Source organism: Halichoerus grypus, chromosome 1 (assembly GCF_964656455.1).
Source record: "Halichoerus grypus chromosome 1, mHalGry1.hap1.1, whole genome shotgun sequence".
Lineage (NCBI taxonomy): Eukaryota > Metazoa > Chordata > Mammalia > Carnivora > Phocidae > Halichoerus > Halichoerus grypus.
The window spans coordinates 207,318,778-207,338,961 of NC_135712.1; the positions used below are offsets into that span (position 1 = coordinate 207,318,778).

The 20,184-nt window shown below is 48.1% G+C and overlaps 1 protein-coding gene across 6 annotated transcripts in view; it reads left to right on the forward strand.

The window, feature by feature from the left end:
- Window positions 1-20,184, forward strand: part of CACNA1A (calcium voltage-gated channel subunit alpha1 A) — a 211,655-nt gene that overhangs the window by 77,285 nt on the left and 114,186 nt on the right. For all 6 annotated transcript variants that reach the window (XM_078054736.1, XM_078054750.1, XM_078054755.1 and 3 more), the window contains one exon: window positions 18,017-18,108. In XM_078054736.1, the coding sequence (XP_077910862.1) occupies window positions 18,017-18,108 (92 nt within the window). The remainder of the gene's footprint in view (window positions 1-18,016; window positions 18,109-20,184) is intronic.

Here is a 20,184-nt window from a genome sequence, read left to right on the forward strand (position 1 = left end):
TCAATGGGCCCGTCTCCGTGGCAACAGTCATGAATGAGCCAAGCAAGGTAACCCTGGAGATGGCGTGAATGAGAAGTGGTCCGTTGCCACAGAGACGTGCTGAATGGAAAGGCCCCCACTAGCAGGGATACGTCACTGAGATGGAACTGTCGGCATGAAGTCGGTGTGCCTATTTTCAACTTGGAGTTACAAAAATACATTTTAAAAAAGCTCACGATCCACCTCGTTCCTCTTCTGTGCCTCCCACCCCTTCTTTACCCTTCATCCTACCACTCAACCCGGGCTCACCAGGCCTCTTTCCAGCCCCTCGAGGACATCCTGGGGACTGCCACCTCACCATGCGTCTCCCTCCCCAGGCCAAGTTGGTACTCCTTTGACCAATTCCTGTCTGACCTTTTGAAACCAACAAGGTCCTCGGAAGCCAGGAGCTGATGAAAAGAACACAGACTACATTTGGAGGGCAAGAACAGTCCATAAACTGGACCAACTCAGCCCCCATCTGTGGAAGTGACCTCATTGGTTAGACCGGTTCTCCATCAGGGAGCTGACCTCATAGCCCCTGCACAGTCTGATCACGCGGGCGATGTTGAACACGCCCTCAGCACCGCATGGAAGCAGCAGGAGAAACTAATCATTGTGTTTGCCTTTGTAGGGCGACTCTGAGAGACTTGGCATTAGCTGTACGGAGAAAACTTACCTTCCACAGTAAATGCACTATGTTTTCCTGAATTGCATACTATGTGTGTGCGTTATCTTCCACAAAACCAGCAGAGAATGGTCATTAGTCTTAGTCTACTCAGGCTGTCATAACAGAATACCATAGACAGGGTGGCTTATAAACAACAGAAATGTATTCTTCACAGTTCTGGAGACTGGGAAGTCCAGGAACAAAGCACTAGCAGATTCGGTGTCTGGTGAGAGCCCTCATCCTGCTTCACAGATGGGTCCCCTTAGGGTCTCTCTACCCACCCCACCCTGATCTAATCACCTCCCAAAGGCCCCATCTCTAAATACCATCACATTGGGGGTTAGGATTTAGAAAAACATAGGTGAGCAAAATATTTTCCTGGTGGGAAAAATGAAGCCCAGAGAAGTTAAGTGACTCACCCAAGTGGCAGAGCCGAGATTGAAAATTAGGCAGTCTGGATGCAGAACTTAGGCAGAAAAAAACAGAATGTGACCGGAGCTGTGTGTGTGTGTGCGTGCATGCGTGCCTATGAGTGTGTGCATGTGCTTGCATGCTGGAAGAGGAGAGCGGCAAAAGAAGAATCTGCAGGAGGTCAGTAGGGACCAGGCCATGTTTTGAGGGGTTGAGACTTGAATCTAAAGGCACAAGGGAGCCATGGAAGGATTCAGACAAGGGGTGGATATGATCAGATCTTTATTTAGAAGGTTTACCCTGGTTGCACCGTGATGGCCGGAATGCAGGTGTATGTGAAGGGGTCCCCCTGCCTAGATGCAGGGTTGTCTACCACCCTCTCTGCCCAGCACATATCAAGGGACCGACTGGATGTGGCCAAGTTGAACAGTCCCGCTTGGAGGTCAGACGGAGGATATGGAGTGTATCAGCCTCTTGTCCTGCTCAAACCCTGAACTGAAGCAGTCCTGAACTAATGTAAGGGTCCGTTTCCCTGCTTTGTAAAGCTATCTTGTAGAAGACATCCGCCCAGTGGTGCTGGTGTGGGCAGTGAGAGAGGAAGACCGTGCAGATGAACGCTGACTCTGCTACCTCCTGCCTGTGTGACCTTGGCCAAGTCAGCCAGCCCTTCTGTGCCTTAGTTTCCTTATCTATAAAATGGGCCTGGTAGTAGCCTCAGGGGGTTGCAGATGTTGTAAAATACACAGAACATCATTATAACAGTGAGGATGATGAGGATGCTATGTTTCCAGCTCCCTCTCTTGCAAGCTGTGTGACTTGAGGCAGGCTCCCGAACCTCTCTGGGCCTCATTTGCTTCATCTGTTCAGTGGGGATAATAATATTCCTCCTTCCTACAGTTCTGAAGAGAATTAACTGATATAATCCATGTGAAGCTCTTAGAAGAGGGCCCAGCTCCTTGTAAGTGTTCAATAAATATTAGAGACTGTTCATGACAGCAATAATAATGCCTTCAGATCACCTCCATCATCATCACTGCTACTAAGGGCCTCTCTCTCCCTGCCCTGCCATGTCTTCAGTTTTCTCGAATGGAATTCCACACATGTCCCCTCAGGGTGGCCACATTTAGCGTCAGCGATCTGTCCCTGGGTACTACCGTTAGCTCATCTCTGGAAAGCACTTTAGAGCTGCACGTGCTTTGCAGATTGGAAAGATCACTGGGCTTGCATGATATTGAAGCCAACGTTAGATCCTCGTTCCAGGCAGGTGGAGGACAGGCAGGGTAGAGCTCTCGTGCTTTCTCCTCCTGACCACCTCTGCTTTGCTCTGGGCCATTTCTTGTCCTGTTTGAGGCAGGCTGGGTACCTTCCCGCTTTCAGCTTCCTTGAGAGAGGACGTCTTCCTGATGGAAGGCCTGGGAGCACACGCCTGGTGCCATCATTTCAGCACCGAGAAGCTTGTCCTCAAAATTAGCAGGAGTCATCGGAAGGCCACTGCCAGCCCTTTAGAACCCAACACACGTTTCCGCAGGTGGCAGTGAGCCTGGATCTGGTGCAGGGCTCCGCTCTGCCCTCAGGTAGCCTGCTCATTCTCCTGAGCTTTAGGCAGGAACTGTGATAATTATTTCTTTCACAGACACTTATATAGTACTTACTGTGAGCCTTACCGTGTGTGTGTGTGTGCGCATATGTGTGTGCCTCTGAAGCTGTTCTGAGCACTTTGCAAATATCAATATATTTCATCCTCCCAACAACCCATTTTGTAGATGATAAGACTGGGGCACAGAGAGGTTAAGTTAAACCCCCCACCCCAAGATCACACAGCCGGTGAGTGAAGGGGCCAGGATTGATAACATGTACCTCCCCACCCTTATAACAGTCACCAGTCATAATTCTGTGGGCCTGGCCATGTTCACACACCATGTACAACACGGTGTATATTTTTCAGGCTAAATGAACAGTTTTGCTTTAGGATCCCCTTACGCTTGTCCAGGATATGTCAACTCTATGATATGGGCTTGAACAAAACAAATTCCAGAAGACCTAGACCCAGGGACAGATGGCCTGGGTTCAAATCCTGGCTCTCCCACTTCCTGCCTGAGTGCCTTCTCTGAACTTACTGTTTTATCTGTAAAGAGGGGGGTAATTATAGTCTCCACTTTGCTGAACTGCTGTGAGTACTCAGGTGGGTTTATACACAGGAAGTTTTTAGGGCTTTCTGGGCACAGAGCAAGCACTTGACTCAAATCAGTCCCTCCCTCTCTGTTTACCTATCCATTGATTTACTGAGCAGCTACTTTGTGCCAGGCACTGTTCTAGGTGATGGGGAGACCTGTGACCTTATGATCTAGCAGGGTGGGTGTCACAAACAATAACGGTGTTAGGTGAAGGGTGCCATGGGAAAATGGTACAGTTGGGTAAGGAGGTTGGCAGTGTTGGGTGGGGGTACAGGATGCTGAATTCAATGGGGTGGTCAGAGTAGGCGTTACTGGGAAGGTGACATTTGGGCATTTGAGCAGACTGAGGTGTTGGTACATATTACTACCATTTGGGGCACGAATATGAGTTTGAATTTAATGTGGGGCAAGTCTCACTCATTCCCTTATTTGTTTGTTTGTTTGTTTATTTATTTATTTATTTAGAGAGCACGTGCTTGTGCAAGTGGGCTAGGTGCCAAGAGAGAAGGAGAGAATCAATCTTTAGCAGACTTCATGCTGAGCACAGAGCCTGATGCAGGCTTAATCTCATGACCCTGAGATCATGACCTGAGCTGAAACCAAGAGTCAGACACTCAACCAACTGAGCCACCCAGGCACCCCCTCACTTACCCCTTTTAATTGACCTGAGATCCAAAACTTGGCTAAGGAGCCAGGTCCCTTGGGCTCCTTCTTGTTCCTGCATCTCACAGATCTTTATTAAGATCCTCGCCTGGGGAACCCGCCCCCTTCCCCACCCCCATTGAGAGAAGGAGCTTTCTCCCCTGCCTATCTGCCAGATCATGGGGAAGCTATGAAATAAAGGATTCAGAGTCATCTTGAAGCTGGTCAGATGGTGAGGAGATGGCGATATTTGCTCGCAAGGAGAACAAGAGCCATGCTGAGGGAAGAGACTGTGTTAGTTAACACCAGCTGCTATAACAGATAAAACCAAAAGCCTCCAGATTAAGAAAATAAGAAAAATAAACTTCTAGAGTGCAGCTGGCGAGGGTTGGGATAGGGTGGAGGGGTAGGTGAGAAAGTATGGCTGTGCTCCACACAGTCACTCAATAGGTTTGATTGAGGGTGATTGAGGCTCTGCCTTTTTCAACATGTAATTTCCAGTGTTGCTCTAAGAGTCGGCTCCCAGCCAGCAGGTTGGTGGAAAAGGAGAGTGGAGTGAGAGGTATTTGTGGGCTTGGCCAGGAAGTGATGAACCTCCCTTCTGACCACTGGCCAGAATTTAGTCACATGGCCCCACCTAGATGCAAGGGAGACTAGGAGATGTAGTTCCTGACCTGGCAGCCATTTCCCAGACACCCCATGGAAGGAGAATGTGAATCTTCACTCAGCACTCCATGCTTGTACCACGTTTGTACCAGGAATTCAGGCCACTTCCCACCCACTCTCGAAATCTCTATGTACCAGGCACTGTTCTAAGTAATTTGCACGTATCAACTCATTTCATGCAACAAACCTATTCAGTGGGCACTATTATTAGCCACACTTACAGGTGATAAAACTGAAGCCCAGAATAGTTACGTAACTTGCCCAAGATCACATAGCTAGGAAGTGGCAGAGTTGGAATTGGAATCCAGGCAGTCTGGCTACAGAGCCTCAAGCTTAGCATAAATTTATTATAGTTACAAGGAGGCTGAGGGCCCAAAAGACACAATCCACTTTTTGGTGACTAAGAAATTGGCCACTTGTAAAAATGAGTTTGACTCAAAATATCTCACCCCAGGGCAACCATGGCCCACTGGGTCCACATCCTTGTTAATCAGGTTCTAGATCAGAGTTTCTCAGCCACAGCACTTTTGACATTTGGGACCAGATCATTCTTTGTGTTCTGTGCATTGTAGGATGCGTAGCAGCATCCCTGGCCACCACCCACTACATGCCCGTAGCACCACCCCTACCCCGTCATGATAATCAAAAATGTCTCCAGACATTTCCATATGTCCCCTGGGAGATGAAATTACCCCTGGTTGAGAACCGCTGTTTTAGATCGTTAAATATTATCCTGCAATGTAGTGCAAGTTCAAGGCAGACTGATTTGAAATTGCCAACCTTGTAAAAAAAAAAAAATGTAGGGTTTCATAAAGTCAGTAGTGGCAAACTGTGAAATCACACCCCAAGACAGAAACAGACAGGACCTGGACGGTGTTCATCCATCATGGATGGTTAAAAATTGACAAGGACAAAGACTCCACAAGCTCTGTAAAAGAGAATGGTTTGAATATCAAAGGATCAAGACAGGGGTGATTGGTGAAACCCCTTGAGAATTTGAAAATAAAAATAATCCTCCTGAAAATTCATGATGCAGAAGTCAAAAGTGAAGTGTGGGATGTTATGTGCTATCGGGCTGTTTTGCAGAGGAAATTTCACGTGTGCACACACAACACATCCCTGCTCGAGTATGTGCTTCAGGTGCTGTGCATCCTGCGACCTTAGAGGTAAGGCAGGAATTCCTGGACTACGTTTTTGTGATGAATATTATCACTGCTAATTTGTAGTGGGTACTTACTTCATCTTCACCACACCGTCGTGAGTAGGTGCTTTTACTATCCCCATTTCATGGAGGAGGAAACTGAGGCTCAGAAAGACAGACTAACTCTCCCAGGGCTGCGCAGAGCCAGGATTCAGACCCAGCCTGGCTCCAGGTGCCATGCTTTCAGCTAGTAGGCTCCATAGCCACCCTGATCCTGAGGGACCCCCACTTCTGGAATCTTCCATTTGCTCCCACTGACCCTTCCCCATTGACCAGAGGCAACATGGCTCCCCACTCTTCCATTAGCTTGGGAAACATGATCATGGTGTGTGAATTCACAAGGGAGCTTGGGGCTTTGTGGGAAAAATGAAGTGGAAGGATGGAGACTCGAGGTGGGTTCTGGCATGATGAAGAACCTGCCTTTGCCTAAAGGAAGTAAGGAAGGAGATTGCTGGGGCTTGTGTAGAACTCAGGGTGCCATGAGTCTGTGTAAAACAAGAAATAGAGGCGTGCTCAGTAGGGGGTTTGGCCGATGCCTTGGAACGGGAACTTGAGGACTTGTTTTCTGCTAAGACAAAGAATGAAGTGATTCAGGTCTGCTCTGCTCCTGCTTCCCCCAAGCCCTGCATCTCTTCTACTTTTTTCCCTTCTCACTTTTGGATCCGGACTTCTGCTGACTCATCTCTCTGAGCAAGGAAGGAGGGAGGAAGTCAGAATTGTTCATTGACCGTTTTCTTTCTTCAGTGACTCAGCTGTGATTCACATTTTAATTAATGGGGGAGAAAAATCTGATCAGCCTAAGGCATGTGTCCAATCACCCATACCTCCAGGCTGGTTGTAATAAAAAGAATACCCCCGAAATGTAGGATGCCCTGAATTAAACTATGGCTCGTTTCCTCTGTTAATCCCGAGGACTCCTCCAGGTTCTCCAAGTTCTGGGTCCCCAGTGGGGCCCCCGATCCAGAGGCAGCTTCTCCAAGCCCTGAAGCAGCGGGTCTAATTCCCACAGAGTTAGTCTGAGGTCAGGATAAGAAATGGAATCTCAAGCCCTCCTGGGACAGCAGAAGGATCATGGGAGTAGAATAGCATTTCCTGAGTTGGTCTTTGGCTATAATCCCAGGCTCTAGCCCTGCCTCTCCCCTCCCCCACCCATACCTCGGGGCCTGAAATTTGTCAGACCTGATAGGAGTGACAGTTTCAGAGTTTGGTTTGCCCAGAGAACAACAAATGTCCAAATCATCATGACCACTACTTCCTGAGGGCTTACTATGCATCAGGCGGTGTGCTCAGCACTTTTCATGAATGGTCACATTGAATCCTCCCACTGTCCACAAAGACAAAAAGCTTTTATATAATTCTCTCTCCTCCCTATGAGGAAACTGAGGCTTGGGAACTTTCCCAAAGTAGACAGTAAATAATTGGTCAGGATACAAACCCAGCCCCTTCCCACCTGAGAGCCAGAGTTCACATCTGCTCTACTCTTTTGCCTTCCACTCAGCTGAAAAAAACTGAAGCTGACAGCTCAGTCACCAAATACTTACTTATTGAGGCCTACCATGTACTAAGGGTCCAGCAGGGAACAAGAAACAGATCTGTGGCCTCATGGGGCTGACATTTTAGCTGCACAAGTGTATTAGTCACTGTGTATTAGATAAGTTAAGATACTAATACATGTATTGGATAAGTGCTTGCTGCTGTCACAAAGAACTCCCAAGATGTATAAGAGCTCAAACACAATAGAAGTTAGTTCTTGCACACAAAGTCCAAAATACATATTCGTAAACAGTGGGCAGCTCTCCTCCAAGCAGGGAGGAAGAAACCCAGGCTCCTTCCATATTGTGGCTCATCTTCAACATGGGGCTTCCAAGGTCTCTGTGCTCCTTGGCATGAAGCCACAGAAAGGAAAAGAATGGAGGTGGACACCCAGGACATGTTTCTGGACCAGGCCTAGAAGTAGTCCACATGGCTTCTACTCTCCTTTCACTGGCCAGAACTTAGTCACAGAACCACGTCTACCAGCAAGGCTGCGCTATGCAGTCCAGCTGAGTGCCTGGGAAGAAGAGAGACTGAGAACAATGGGAACTGAGCTCCACATCTTCCTGGATCTTCCCCTGACAAGTCCTACCTTAGGACAGCTTTCAGACACTCCTATCTTCTTCTACTTCCTCTGTTTCTTGGGCTTCCCACGGTGAGGAATTGCTCTTGCTTTGCAGTGGGGTGAGGCAAGAACCTGATGAAATATCTTTCCCCCAACTTGAAGACTTACTTGGAAAAGGCAACAGAGTATCCCTGCCCCTTGAGGTTAGGAGACCTAGATTCAAGTCTTGCTTCTCCAGAAACCTTTGTCTCAGAAACTGGGGGATTTCAGAACACTCAGATGGGCAGTCTTCATGGATCATCCATTCTTCCCACATTTTATTGGTCAAGGTCTCCATGGGAAACAGAATTCACCCACCAGATGGTTTCAAATGAAGAGTAGTCATGAAGAAACTCCTTAAAGAGGTGGGGGCAGGTAAAGGAAACAAGTAAGGAATGTTGAGATCCCATGAGGGAAGTCATTGCTATCCCAACACTTTTGGAAGTCAGCCGAGGCAGGGCCACACAGGAAGGACTAGGCTCAGAACCAGGGAGAGGGTGGAAGCAATATTCCAACCTCTCTCCTTCACCTTCTGCTGGTGCCTCCCACTGGCCAAACCCAACCAGGAACCAGAGCAAAGCATTCTAGGAGATGTAGTCCACATGGGGTCAGCCTTACAGGGCACAGTGCAAGCTGGAGAATGGACGTGGGGGGCAAACGGAATAATAAGCACGCACCAGTGTGTGACTGACTGCGTACGCTTGTTTATGTAATCTACTCTATAAAGCAGCTCCAAAGCTGCACAGTACAGCACAGTAGCCACCAGCCATATGTAGCTATGGTATAAAATATAAATGTAAATCAATTAAAATGAGCTCAAATGAAAAAATTCAGTTGCTCAGCCACATTTTAAGTGCTCACTAGCCACACGTGGCTGTTGGCTGCCATATTGGACAGCTCAGCATAAAACATTTCCACCATCATGGCAAGGCTCCGATGTACCCTGAGCCCCTGCAGGTTATGGGATGGAAGAGAAAGAAGTCAGGGGTGAGGCTGGACAGTGAAGGAGGCAGTTCTGAAGGCAGGCAGAGCTGTGGATCCATGGGGAGGAGGTTCTCTGAATAAAGGAGCAGAGGGAGAAGCAGGGAGGTTGAGTGAGCTGCTTGCCGGGCTGGAGGCTTACCCCATGAGGCAGAGTCAGAAAGCTTCAGTTCAAGGTCAGCTCTGACACTTAGTGGTGTATGATCTCAGACAAGGCTCTTGGCCTCTTAGAACCTCAGTTTGCTCATCATCAAAATGGGTGTCAGCCCACCTGCCATGATGACAATGCCCATGAATGGGGCTATGGAGAAGTAGGACTATATAAGGTGTTAGCTGTTGCCATGTTGGGAAATGATTACTGAGGTCAGAATGGTCTCGAGAGAACCAGTGAGAAGGGTTCCTTTCTTTCCTCTTCAATATCCCTCAACATGTCTTCATCTTTAGTCACTGCCTTATTAAATTCACCCCACATCTGGTTCCAATCTTCCCCTGATTCCTTGAGATCTTGCCAACTTTCATGAACTCCCTCCCTTTCAATTTCCTCAGGATCATCATCTTTTTTTTCCTTTCTCCTCTTTCTTAGAGAAATCCATGGCCTCTACTTTTCCAAGCCTGGGGGAGTGTTGCAGAGTAATTAGAAATGTATGGGAGGTGGGACCAAAACCCAGCTTAGCCATGTACCAGATGTGTGGTCTTGGAGCAGTGACTCAACCTCTCTGATCTGGAAAGTAGAAGGAATGACAGGCCCCACTTCATAGGGTTGTCACGGGATTGATTAAAACAATGCATGCTGCCTGGCCCCCAGCAAGCCTCTGTAAATGTTACCTTCCTTCTGATTCTGCTTTTTCAACTTTATAGTGAAGTAGAACATACACGCAGAAAAGCACACATTACAGGTACAGCTTGAGTGATTTTCCAAAACTAAACACACTCATATAACCAGCACCCAAATCAAGCAACAGAATATCCCCAACCTCCAGAAACCCTCTCATTTCCCTCCAGTCACCAGTCACCCTGACATAGGACAGCATGGATTAGTCCCGCTTATTTTTGAATTGTAAATACATGGGATCACATGGCACACTCTTGTTGGCTTCCTTCCCTTGCTGTTGTGTGTGTGAGATCCACCCGTGTTGTTGCCAGAGCTGCGCAGAGTTCAAAGTCATGGCTGCATGTTCTGCACGGGTGATAGGCATTTGGGTGCTCTGCACTTTGCAGCTATTACGGAGAACTGTTGACGCTCTCATGCTTGTCTTTGGCGGGAGGTGTTCCCAGGACTGGGGTTTCTGGGTCATCGGGAGGAGTCTGTTTAGCTCTGGTGGAAACTGCCCTAACAGTTCTGTGCAGTGGTGGGACTGGTCTCAGCTCCCACCAGCTGCAGGCGAGAATTGAGCTTTTGTTTTCATTTTGATCTGGGAGTGCCTCTCCCTCAGGAGATGCTCGGTAAATGTCTGGGAATTAAATTGAAAACATACTCGTCCATTTCCTCGAGAGCTTTACTCCATCAGATGTCTCATTTGGACCTTCAGGCTCTCCTTCCGCACTGACTTGGTACACTTTGCTTGCAAACTTGGACAGATCCCCTCCATGTGGAAGACACTTGGCCCCCTTGAGTCATCACGTTATCTTCCCCGCTCTCATTCCAGTGTCTCAGGGACAGGTTTCCCTTCTATTCCCTCCTCCAGCCTTGCAATCAGCGAGCAATTGCGATGGTGCCCTTCAGCAGGCCAGCGACCTGCTGATCCTCCGAACCCGCTTGTCTTGGCTCAGCCGCCATCCCCTTCTCCCCAGCAAACTCACACCTCTGGAGGGCCCATCTTTTCTAGAATCACTTACCTCGCTCCTTCTGGGGTTTTTACATGTGTTCCTGCTTTTTATTTAAGAAAACAGTGCGGTTTAAGAGAGCTTCAGGAATCACCCAAAATAGAAACGTGTCCTTTTGTGTAATCCTCTACTTTAAAAAAGTGGAAGAACGGCTCTGTGCAGAGGTTAAGGTGCTTGAGAGGACCTCGCGTCAGTGGTCAGAACTTCCCCTTCAGGGACACCTGGGTGGCTCAGTCGTTAAGCTTCTGCCATGATCCCAGAGTCCTGGGATCGAGCCCCGCATCGGGCTCCCAGCTCGGCGGGAAGCCTGCTTCTCCCTTTCCCACTCCCCCTGCTTGTGTTCCCTCTCTCACTATGTCTTTCTCTGTCAAATAAATAAATAAAATCTTAAAAAAAAAAAAAAAAGAACTTCCCCTTCATAGGAGAAAACACAGGAGAATATCTGTGTGGCCCAGAGTAGGGGAAAGACTTCTTAAACAGGATTTTAAAAGCATAAACTCTAAGGCAAAATAATACTACTAATAATGGATTAGATGAAAACTAATGTTCTGTTCGAATAAAAACATCATGGGGACAGGAACCAAACTGCCCGCATCCCAATCTTCCTTTCCCATTTCCTGTGAATCCACAGGCAATTTACTCAACCTCTCTGTGCCTCCGTTTCCTCATCAGTAAAATGGAAAGAATAGTATCTACCTGCGGGGTTGTTAGGAGTTATAAACAAGTTGATATTTGTAATATTTATAAATCCTGTAGAATAGTGCATGGGAAAAACTAAAGTAGGATTTGTAAATAGTGCCTAGGGTGGTGGAAAAATAACTGACCAGAGATTAATATTTTACTGCTATCTATTATGTTACCCCTTAGCCACATGCGACCGTTTTCAATGTAAATGAATTAAAAGTAAATACAATTTAAAATTCAGCTCCTCACACCCACCAGCCACATTTCCAGTGTCCATAGCCGCATGTGGCCAATGGCTGCCATATTGGGCAGCACTGATTAAGACTATACAAGGCAATGTCTCCAAGTCAACAAGAATAACACACAACCCCAATAGGAAAACAGGCAAAAACTGTGATCAGGGAGATTAGGGAAGAGAAGTCTGAAAAGCTAATCAGTATATGACGTGGTACTCAAAATCATTTGTAATCAGAAAGATGAAAATTAAAACAGCAAGTGTTGGGCGCCTGGGTGGCTCAGTTGGTTAAGCGACTGCCTTCGGCTCAGGTCATGATCCTGGAGTCCCTGGATCGAGTCCCGCATCGGGCTCCCTGCTCGGCAGGGAGCCTGCTTCTCCCTATGACCCTCACCCCTCTCATGTGCTCTCTCTCTCTCTCTCATTCTCTCTGTCTCAAATAAATAAATAAAATCTTTAAAAAAAATAAAATAAAATAAAATAGCAAGTGTTTCTGTATGCCTCTCATAGTGGGAAGAATCAGCACCATGAATAAGCCAAGGGTCAGCAGAATGTGAGGACAGAGGAAGCTCCTGCCCGACTCCTGGGCCTGTGGCCTGGGGGGGCCATGTGGAAGGTCATCAGCTGTGCTAAGTTGGGTTAAGTCAGACTCACCAGCAGTTATGCTCCCAGGCACCCACCCCAGGGAGATTTTTGCCGGGTCTGTAGGGGCGGTACAAGGATGTTCACTACAGCACCAGCTGGGGGGAGCTGGAGGCTGCCTGGGGTCCATCCCTGGAGAACGGGGATGTGGCGGATGCACCTATGGAGAGCCCCAGGCCCAGTGAAAGCTCCAGATAGCACATCCAATAGACCACCCAGGATAGGGCTTAAAAACATGGTTCTGGGTGAAAACAGGAAACAACAGAATATGCTTTAACTTCGTGCCGTCAATGTAAGTTAAAAATATAAGCACTCAAAATAAAGCACATGTTTTGCAAGAATGCACTCCAATAAGACCAAATTAAACATTATATTGGTTGTCTCTCGGGGGAGACGAATGAAAGTAGGGTTTGGGGATAAGAGGGAATGAATGAATGAATGAATGAACGAACAGAGAGGAGCGTTGCACAGACCAAAGGTGGAAAGATGCCATGAACTGAGGAGAGCAATTGACTTGACTCTCCCAGTTTGAAGATTTTTTAAAAGGAATTTTAGAAATACTTTCCCCAAGAGGAGGTAAAAGCCAAGTGATATAAAAATAAACTTGAAGAGGATTTACACAGTCTATGAATGGCAAGAATATAGACTGCATGAGAAGCAGTTATGCTTCTAAGTACCCATCTCAGGAAGATTTGACCCTGTCAGTTTTGGCAGGTGCTTCTTCTAACCTGAGGTCGGGGGTCCAGAGCAGCCCCCATTCTCTCTCCTGCTTTCTGACTGTACTGATACCTCCTTGTCATTCTCCTGTCCTCTGCCCCTCCTTCTCAGCCAGTAACCTCACCTTTTACCATGAGGTCTCTCCAGCTCCAGGGCCTTTGCACATGTTTCCCTCCTTACCCCCCTGGCACATAGTAGTTGCTCCTCCACAAATATTTATTGACATCCTGACTTCCAGCCAGCAGAGAAAAATCTAGCTCCTTTCTATACTTGGGTTAGTGGAGGAATGAGCTTGGCTAAAGTCCAGGGAGAGGGCAAGTGGGGTGGTGAGTTAACCAGGGGCAGCGAGGTGGAAGTAGCACAGCCAGACTCAGGAGCCAGGCACCACATGTTAGCTGTGTGACTGTGGACAAGTAGCTACGCCCTGGGTCTCAGTTTCCCTGTCAATGAAATGAGAGTAGAACACTCACCTGGTAAAGATACTGGGGCATAAAATGGGATCTCAGTATGTAAAGCAACAAGCATACAACCTGACAAAGGAAAAAACTCAACGACTTGCCTTTATCAGTGGGTTCTGGTATAACTTGGCCACAAGTAACACAAGAATAAAAATGATGATGGTGAAGAAAAAAGCAAACATTTATGGAGGACTTACTAAATTCCAAGCACAGTTCCAAGCATCTTGCATAAACCCCCACACCTATCGGGGTAAGTAAGACTGTCATCACCATTTTACTGTTCAGGAAACTGAGGGTCACACAGCTAGTGATTGGAGGAATGGGGATTTGAACCTAAGCTGCCTGGTTCTTATCCACTAGAAAGGATGTTTGTTATCCACATTACAAGAAGTCTGGAGGCCGGGTGGTTGGTTGCAGGATTGGCTTCACAGCTTAGTGATGTCCCCAAGGAATCCTTCCCATCTTTCCACTCTTTCATCTCCAGTGTAAGGACTTTCCTGGTAACCATTACCACTCATGGTCCCAAGATGGCCACCTTGCTCCAGGATGTCTACACAAAAGTCTTTGTCAGGCCAAAGAAGAGGAGGGGTTGTCTCCTGCCATGTTACTCTTCTTGAGGGAGGGAAACTCTTCCCCAGAAGCTCCCAGCAGGCTTTCACTCAGGTCCTGTTAAGCACATGACCCAGTCATGGGACCAGTGCTCCCATCGAAAGGAATCCTGGGGAAAAGAGACTATTGGGCATTTTCTGACTCTTTGATGGAAGACGGACTCCACTGGCAAGGGAGGGGGTAGGACTGGCTATTAGATAAACAACCATCAGTATCTTCCATGATTCTTTTCCTAGTTTAAGGCAAGTCTTGTCTCCTACCCAGCCTTCCATCTCTTCTAGAAAATACTCTATTAGTTATTGCTAGGCTTTCCTATGTCCCACTTCCTTATTATTTATTCAACAAGCGTTTATTGAGCACCTACTGTATGCCAGGCAGTTTTAGGTACCGGGGATACAGCTGTGAACAAAACATGAAAATTCCTGCCCTGGTGGGGTGGACATGCAGGAGCAGTGCCATCCAGTGGAACTTTATACAATGATGGAAATCAACTGTCCACATGTGGCTGTGGAGCACTTGAAATACGTCTAATGCAACTGAGGGACTGAATGTCTAATTTAATTTAATCTAATTATATATTTAAACAGCTACATGTAAGTGCAACTAGTGCGACTGAGGAACTAAACATCTGATTTAACTTAAATTAAATTAAGGGTATATTTAAATAGCTGTGTGTGGCTAGTGGTTACCATATCAGGCAGCTGAGCTCTAAAGGCAAAGGGATACATTATCGACCTCTCTCTCTGGACATGTAAACATATTTAGTGTCTCCCACCCTGAAAATCCTCCTTTCTCATATCCAGTCTCTTGTTTCTGGTTCGTCTTCTCTTGTTCTCTACAGCCATCAGCCACAGCAAGACTCCCTGTGACCTGATGCTGCTCATCCTTTGCACCTGACTCATCCGTGGGCTGCCCTGGAGACCAGTGGCCTCGCCTTTCTCAAAACACTTTTGAACTTGACCCCCAGGAATGACCCTCTCTGCCAGGTCTCCTCCCAGCTCCGTGACTTCCTCTTTTCCACCAAGCTCCTTCCTCAACACATTGTCTCTTAAAATGTTGCTCTTCCCCAACATTCCACTGGAGGCCCTTGGCTTTTTTCATTTGACCTATCTACCCTAGGATATCTGGTCTACCATAACCCTGTTTTCCACTACTCTTTTCTCACTTACCAGATTTTTATGGAGTACCTGCTAGACCATAAAAGGTGCTAGAGGTGCTACAAAAAAAAAAATCTTTGTCTTCATGGTGCTCACATTCTAGAAGAAGAGGTGAATAATAAATACAGCTTAATAAGCAATATAATTCTGGAGAGTGAAGGATCTCCTTAGCTAGAGGGACCAGGGAGATCCTCTCTGAGAAGGCAAAATGTGAGCTCTGAAAGATTTGAAGAGGGCCATCAAGGCAAAGAGGGAGAGAGTTGAGGGGACGAGCATTTGCAGTAGAAGAAACGGCCAATATAACATTCCCATGTTGGGAAGGAGCTTTTCCTGTTGGAGGAACAGAAGATCAGTGTGGCCAATATGTGGTGGGACAGGGCAGTCAGTGGGAGTCTTGTGGTCATGGTAGAGTTTGGATTTTATTCTAAGCCTGATGGAAGCCAATGGAAGGTTTTAACAAGGGAGTCACAGAAAACTGGCATCTCAAACTCAACGTGTCCACAGCCCAGTCTTGATCTTCCTCCAAACCTACCCCTTTCCTATCTCAATTTACAGTGACTCCATCCTTCAGGTAGCTCAGGCCAAAACCTTGCAGGCATCTTTGATTCCTCTTGCTCCCATCCCACCACGCTCAATCTTTCCATGGGAAGCCCTGGTGGCTGCCATATTGTTCTCCATAGCATTTCCCACCATCTGGCATATCATATGTTTTCCCATTGTCTCTCTGTGCATGGCAGTGTCCTCAGGCACCTATAGTAGGTGCTCAATAAACCCTCATTGAATGAATGGCCATTGCTCAGTGGCTAATTCAGAACCAGGAAGCCATTCTTCCTTTCTGCCTTTCCCACCATGGCCCCCACCCCATCTAACGAGCCATGTGAGGTGGAGAACTGGGTTCCTGGCTTTGAGTTCTTGCTCAGTGGTGTGGACCTCCATGCATTAGTAACTTCTCTAGGCTCTAGTTTCCTCTGGAAAATGGGACTCATCCTGCCGACTGCTGGGATGCAGGGAGGATTTTATGAGCCCAGGCAAGCTCCCTGATGCCCAGCAATCAATGGCAGCTATATTTAAATTGGGGCCTCCTTTGTACTCCCACTGCCTTTGTCCTAGTTCCAGCCCTCATTACGCTGGCCTGCTCTCACCGCTCCCTCCTCGCTCTGCCTCCATCACTGCCCATCTGTCCTGTCAGCTGTCAGCCTTGTCTTCACCACGCCAACCCTAATCACATCCCTCCCCTGCTCTGAAACCTTACATGACTCCCACTGTCCACAGGATAAGACCCATTTCCTCAGCCTCCAGTTCACAGCCTCCAACACCAGCCCACCCATTTCTCCCCACCAATATCCTGAACGAAGCTTCTTGGCCACAGAAGCCTTCCCTGCACCAGCAACCCCCCTCCACCCTGTTCCATCCCCTCCTAATTCCTTCTCAACCTTCCAGGATGGAGAATGAAAAATAGTACATCTTAGGTGCCATTTAGGATTGCAGTGGGCCAGGGGGAGGTCGGATTATCTGCATTTCTGAGGCTTGAACAGGTTAGGACAAAGGCCACACAATGCGAAAATGCAGGGCCAGGGTTTAACTCTAGATCTGAGATGTTGTGCTGTGCTACCGCCTCGTACTTGGGCTATGCGGTGATGCTGTCCCCAGCCCTCCTGTCTGTATTCAGGTCCTCCTCATTCTCCTGCAGCCTGGGGCCAGAGGGATTCATGCTTGAACCTCACCCACTTGTGAGGTCACCTGAGGGTGGGGTCAAGTTCATCTCAGTGCTACCCCGGTGTCCAGCGCAGCCTGACCCAGACCCGCCACGGCTCACCTGGAAATGCAGTGGCCCCTTCCCCCACCATCTCCCAGCTTCTGGCCTTGCCCCTTAGGGGGCCTTCTTGTAATTCATGTCATGTCCCAACCCTCCAGTGCTCAGAACCCTCCATGGCTCCCATGTCACTTGGAGAAGGAACCAGAGTCCGCACCATGGCCCACAGGGCCCTGCACGATCTGCCCGTCACCACCCTGCCCTCACCTCCTCCTGCTGTCACCCTGGCTGGCTTGGCTCCAGCCAGCCACACCGGCCTCCTCACGCTCCCTCAGCTGCACACCAGCAGAGCCACACTCATTGTTTGGTTTGGTTTCCTGTGGTTTTTTTTTTTTTTCCTTTTCATTTATTTCCGAGTAGCTTAGCACACTTCCTGTGTGCCGGGCACCATGCTGATCACAGCACATGTATCAGTCCATTTAATCCCCACACCTCTTTGAGGCGATGTCAGTACTATTATTATCCCTGTTCTATAAAAGAGGAAACTGAGGCACAGAGAGGTGTCCTGGCTTGTCCAAAGTCACCCAGCTGGGAAATGGCAGAGCTGGGATTTGAACCCCATGCAGGCTGGGCTCCTAATACTGAACCACTTTCCTGCCAGTTGATAAAGGGTGCTGAGCTCCAAAGGGTCTGCCATTCTCCCTGGCCCCTCCCCAGGACCCCTGGGCCTCCCCACAATTCGTTCCGATTGTGCATTGTGAAATATATTGAACGTCATCCTGACCATGTGCAACAGGACGCTTCTATTCCTCTCAATCCAGTGTTTATTACCACCATCAACCACACACCTTGTTGGGGTCATTATAAATCACCTTTTATCCTATAAGGCAGGTACGGTTAACATGGAAGATGAAACTGAGGCCAGCAAAGTAAAGTCACCCACCTGTGGTCACCTAGCCGATAAATGACATCAAATCCCATTCCCCTCTGACCCTGAAACCCACCCTCTGTTTTCCACTCTGGCTTCTTTCTTCCAGCATCTTGGCGACAGTTGGGACGGAGTTTGACCTACGGACGCTGAGGGCAGTTCGAGTGCTGAGGCCGCTCAAGCTGGTGTCTGGAATCCCAAGTGCGTGAGTTTCCAACCCTGGCAAGGGGTCTGCTCAGGGGTCCCGGGAGTCCTCAGTTTCCCCTCTGCAGAACATCTCAGAAGTGGCCCCTGAGTGCTTGCTTCCCAGCTTGTGCCAAGGCAGCCTTCTTTTGGGGGGAAGCTCCCAAGGGCCCCCCAGGAACCTGGTAGCAGGTCTCCATGAGCTTCTGGAAGCAAGCCAGGAGCCTCACCTATAACCACAGCACCTGTTTATTGAGCACCTGCTGTCTGTCAGGAGCCATGCTGATACATCTCAGTCAGTACTCACGATTCTGTGATGTTGGGAGAGAGTGCTGATATCTCCATTTTACAGATGTGGAAACTGAGGCTCAGAGCAGCTAAATAATTTGAGCAGGGTCATGTGGCTGAGAACGGCAGGACTAGGTGTTAGCAAGTGTGACCCCGAGCCTGGCCAGTAACACTGGTGGCAGTGACTGTGACCATCTATTGAGCACCTGCTGCATACTGGACACTGTAGAGAGAACTTTACATGCATTATCTTAGTTTGTCTTCCCAATCGCCCAATGAACACATTTTACAAATGAAAAAGCTGACGCTCAGATAGGTTAAATTCTGCACCTGAGCTCTGACAACTTGACAGTGATGAGCTCCAGAGCCCATACTCGTCCCATCTGCTTGCTTTCTCCTCCTCCAAGGGTGCTTCTGCCCCACCCTTTAGGCGCAGCTGCCATATTCAGGGTCAGATGCAGGTTGGGCTGCCAAAAACCAAAACAAAACAGGGTCGACCTTCTGTCCCACTGCCTCAGTTAGTACTACTACTACTAATTTTAAAAGCACGTACTATGTGCCAGGCACTGTTCTAAGTATTTGCCATTTTAAAAATTCATTTGTCCTCATAACAAGCCTGTGATGTAGGTTCTATTATCAGTTCCATTTTACATCTCATTGGCTTCGTTTGTCAGGTTCATTGCCATCTGGATTTAAAGAGTGAGATCTCCCAGACGACCACCATCAGGGTCTTTTGGTAGAAAGAAGGCACTTCTGCTTAGGTGTTCGTAGGATTCCAGGAGCTGCCAGCATTGCATTAAGGGTCATCCCCAAGCTAATACTAACAAAAATTTCACCACCTCTGGTGGTACTTTGCCAGATATGTGCTCTCTCATTTAATCATGAGAGGGAGATGCTATTCCAGTCCCCATTTACAGATGAAGAAACCAAGATTCAGAATGGTGACCTGACTTGCTGAAGGTCACATTGCTAGTAAGTAGATGACTAGGTCGGGTCCCCTCGATGCAGACTTAGCTAGGTGCCTAGGTGGCCCTGCTTTATCTGGAGAGTGCCGTCAGGAGAGAGAGAATGAGGGCAGCAGGATGGGATGGGGAAAGATGCCGAGCAAGGATGTAGTCTCAACCTGATCCCGTGGGGAGCTCTGGAGTGTGAGTAGCACCAGAGTTATCCTCGAACCTGAGGCAGAGGGACTGCTGGCCTTCTTCATCCTTCTCTGGTCACTTATTGGAGGCAGTGGGTGGGGAATGCCGAGAAGACAGTGGCTGCTCAGGTAAGGCAGCTCTTGATAACCAAAGGCTGTTGTATAAAGAGGAGGGGCAGCTGGGAGCTATTAGCAGCCAACACCCGCAGCACCTGGAAGGGGGGCACAGCAGAGATGGAGGATACCCGGCCTGGGCACTAACCACAACCAGTGTCCAGAGCCTTAACCACTCCGCCACACCGCCTCCATTAGCATCACCCATACGTTGCGGGTCCCTGTGGCTTCCACCCGTCAGGAGGTGCTAATCATGAGCCGTGTGAAGTTCTTCTAATCAAGAAGCAAGGCCTTAGGCTTTTTGTTTGAACCCTGATTTTAACCATACACTTTCCTGATAGCACAGTGGCTACAAACATACCATTTGACATCACTCAGACCTGGGTTTAAGTCCCGGCTCTGTTATTTCTGACGCCCTTGGATGAATCACCTCTCTCAGACTTGCTTCCCAGCTCTGCAAAATGGGGATAATTTTACATGGGTGCCCACTTCATGGGGTTGTGTTAGAAGCCAATGAAATCATGTCTGGTTTCTCAGGACTGGAACTGGGA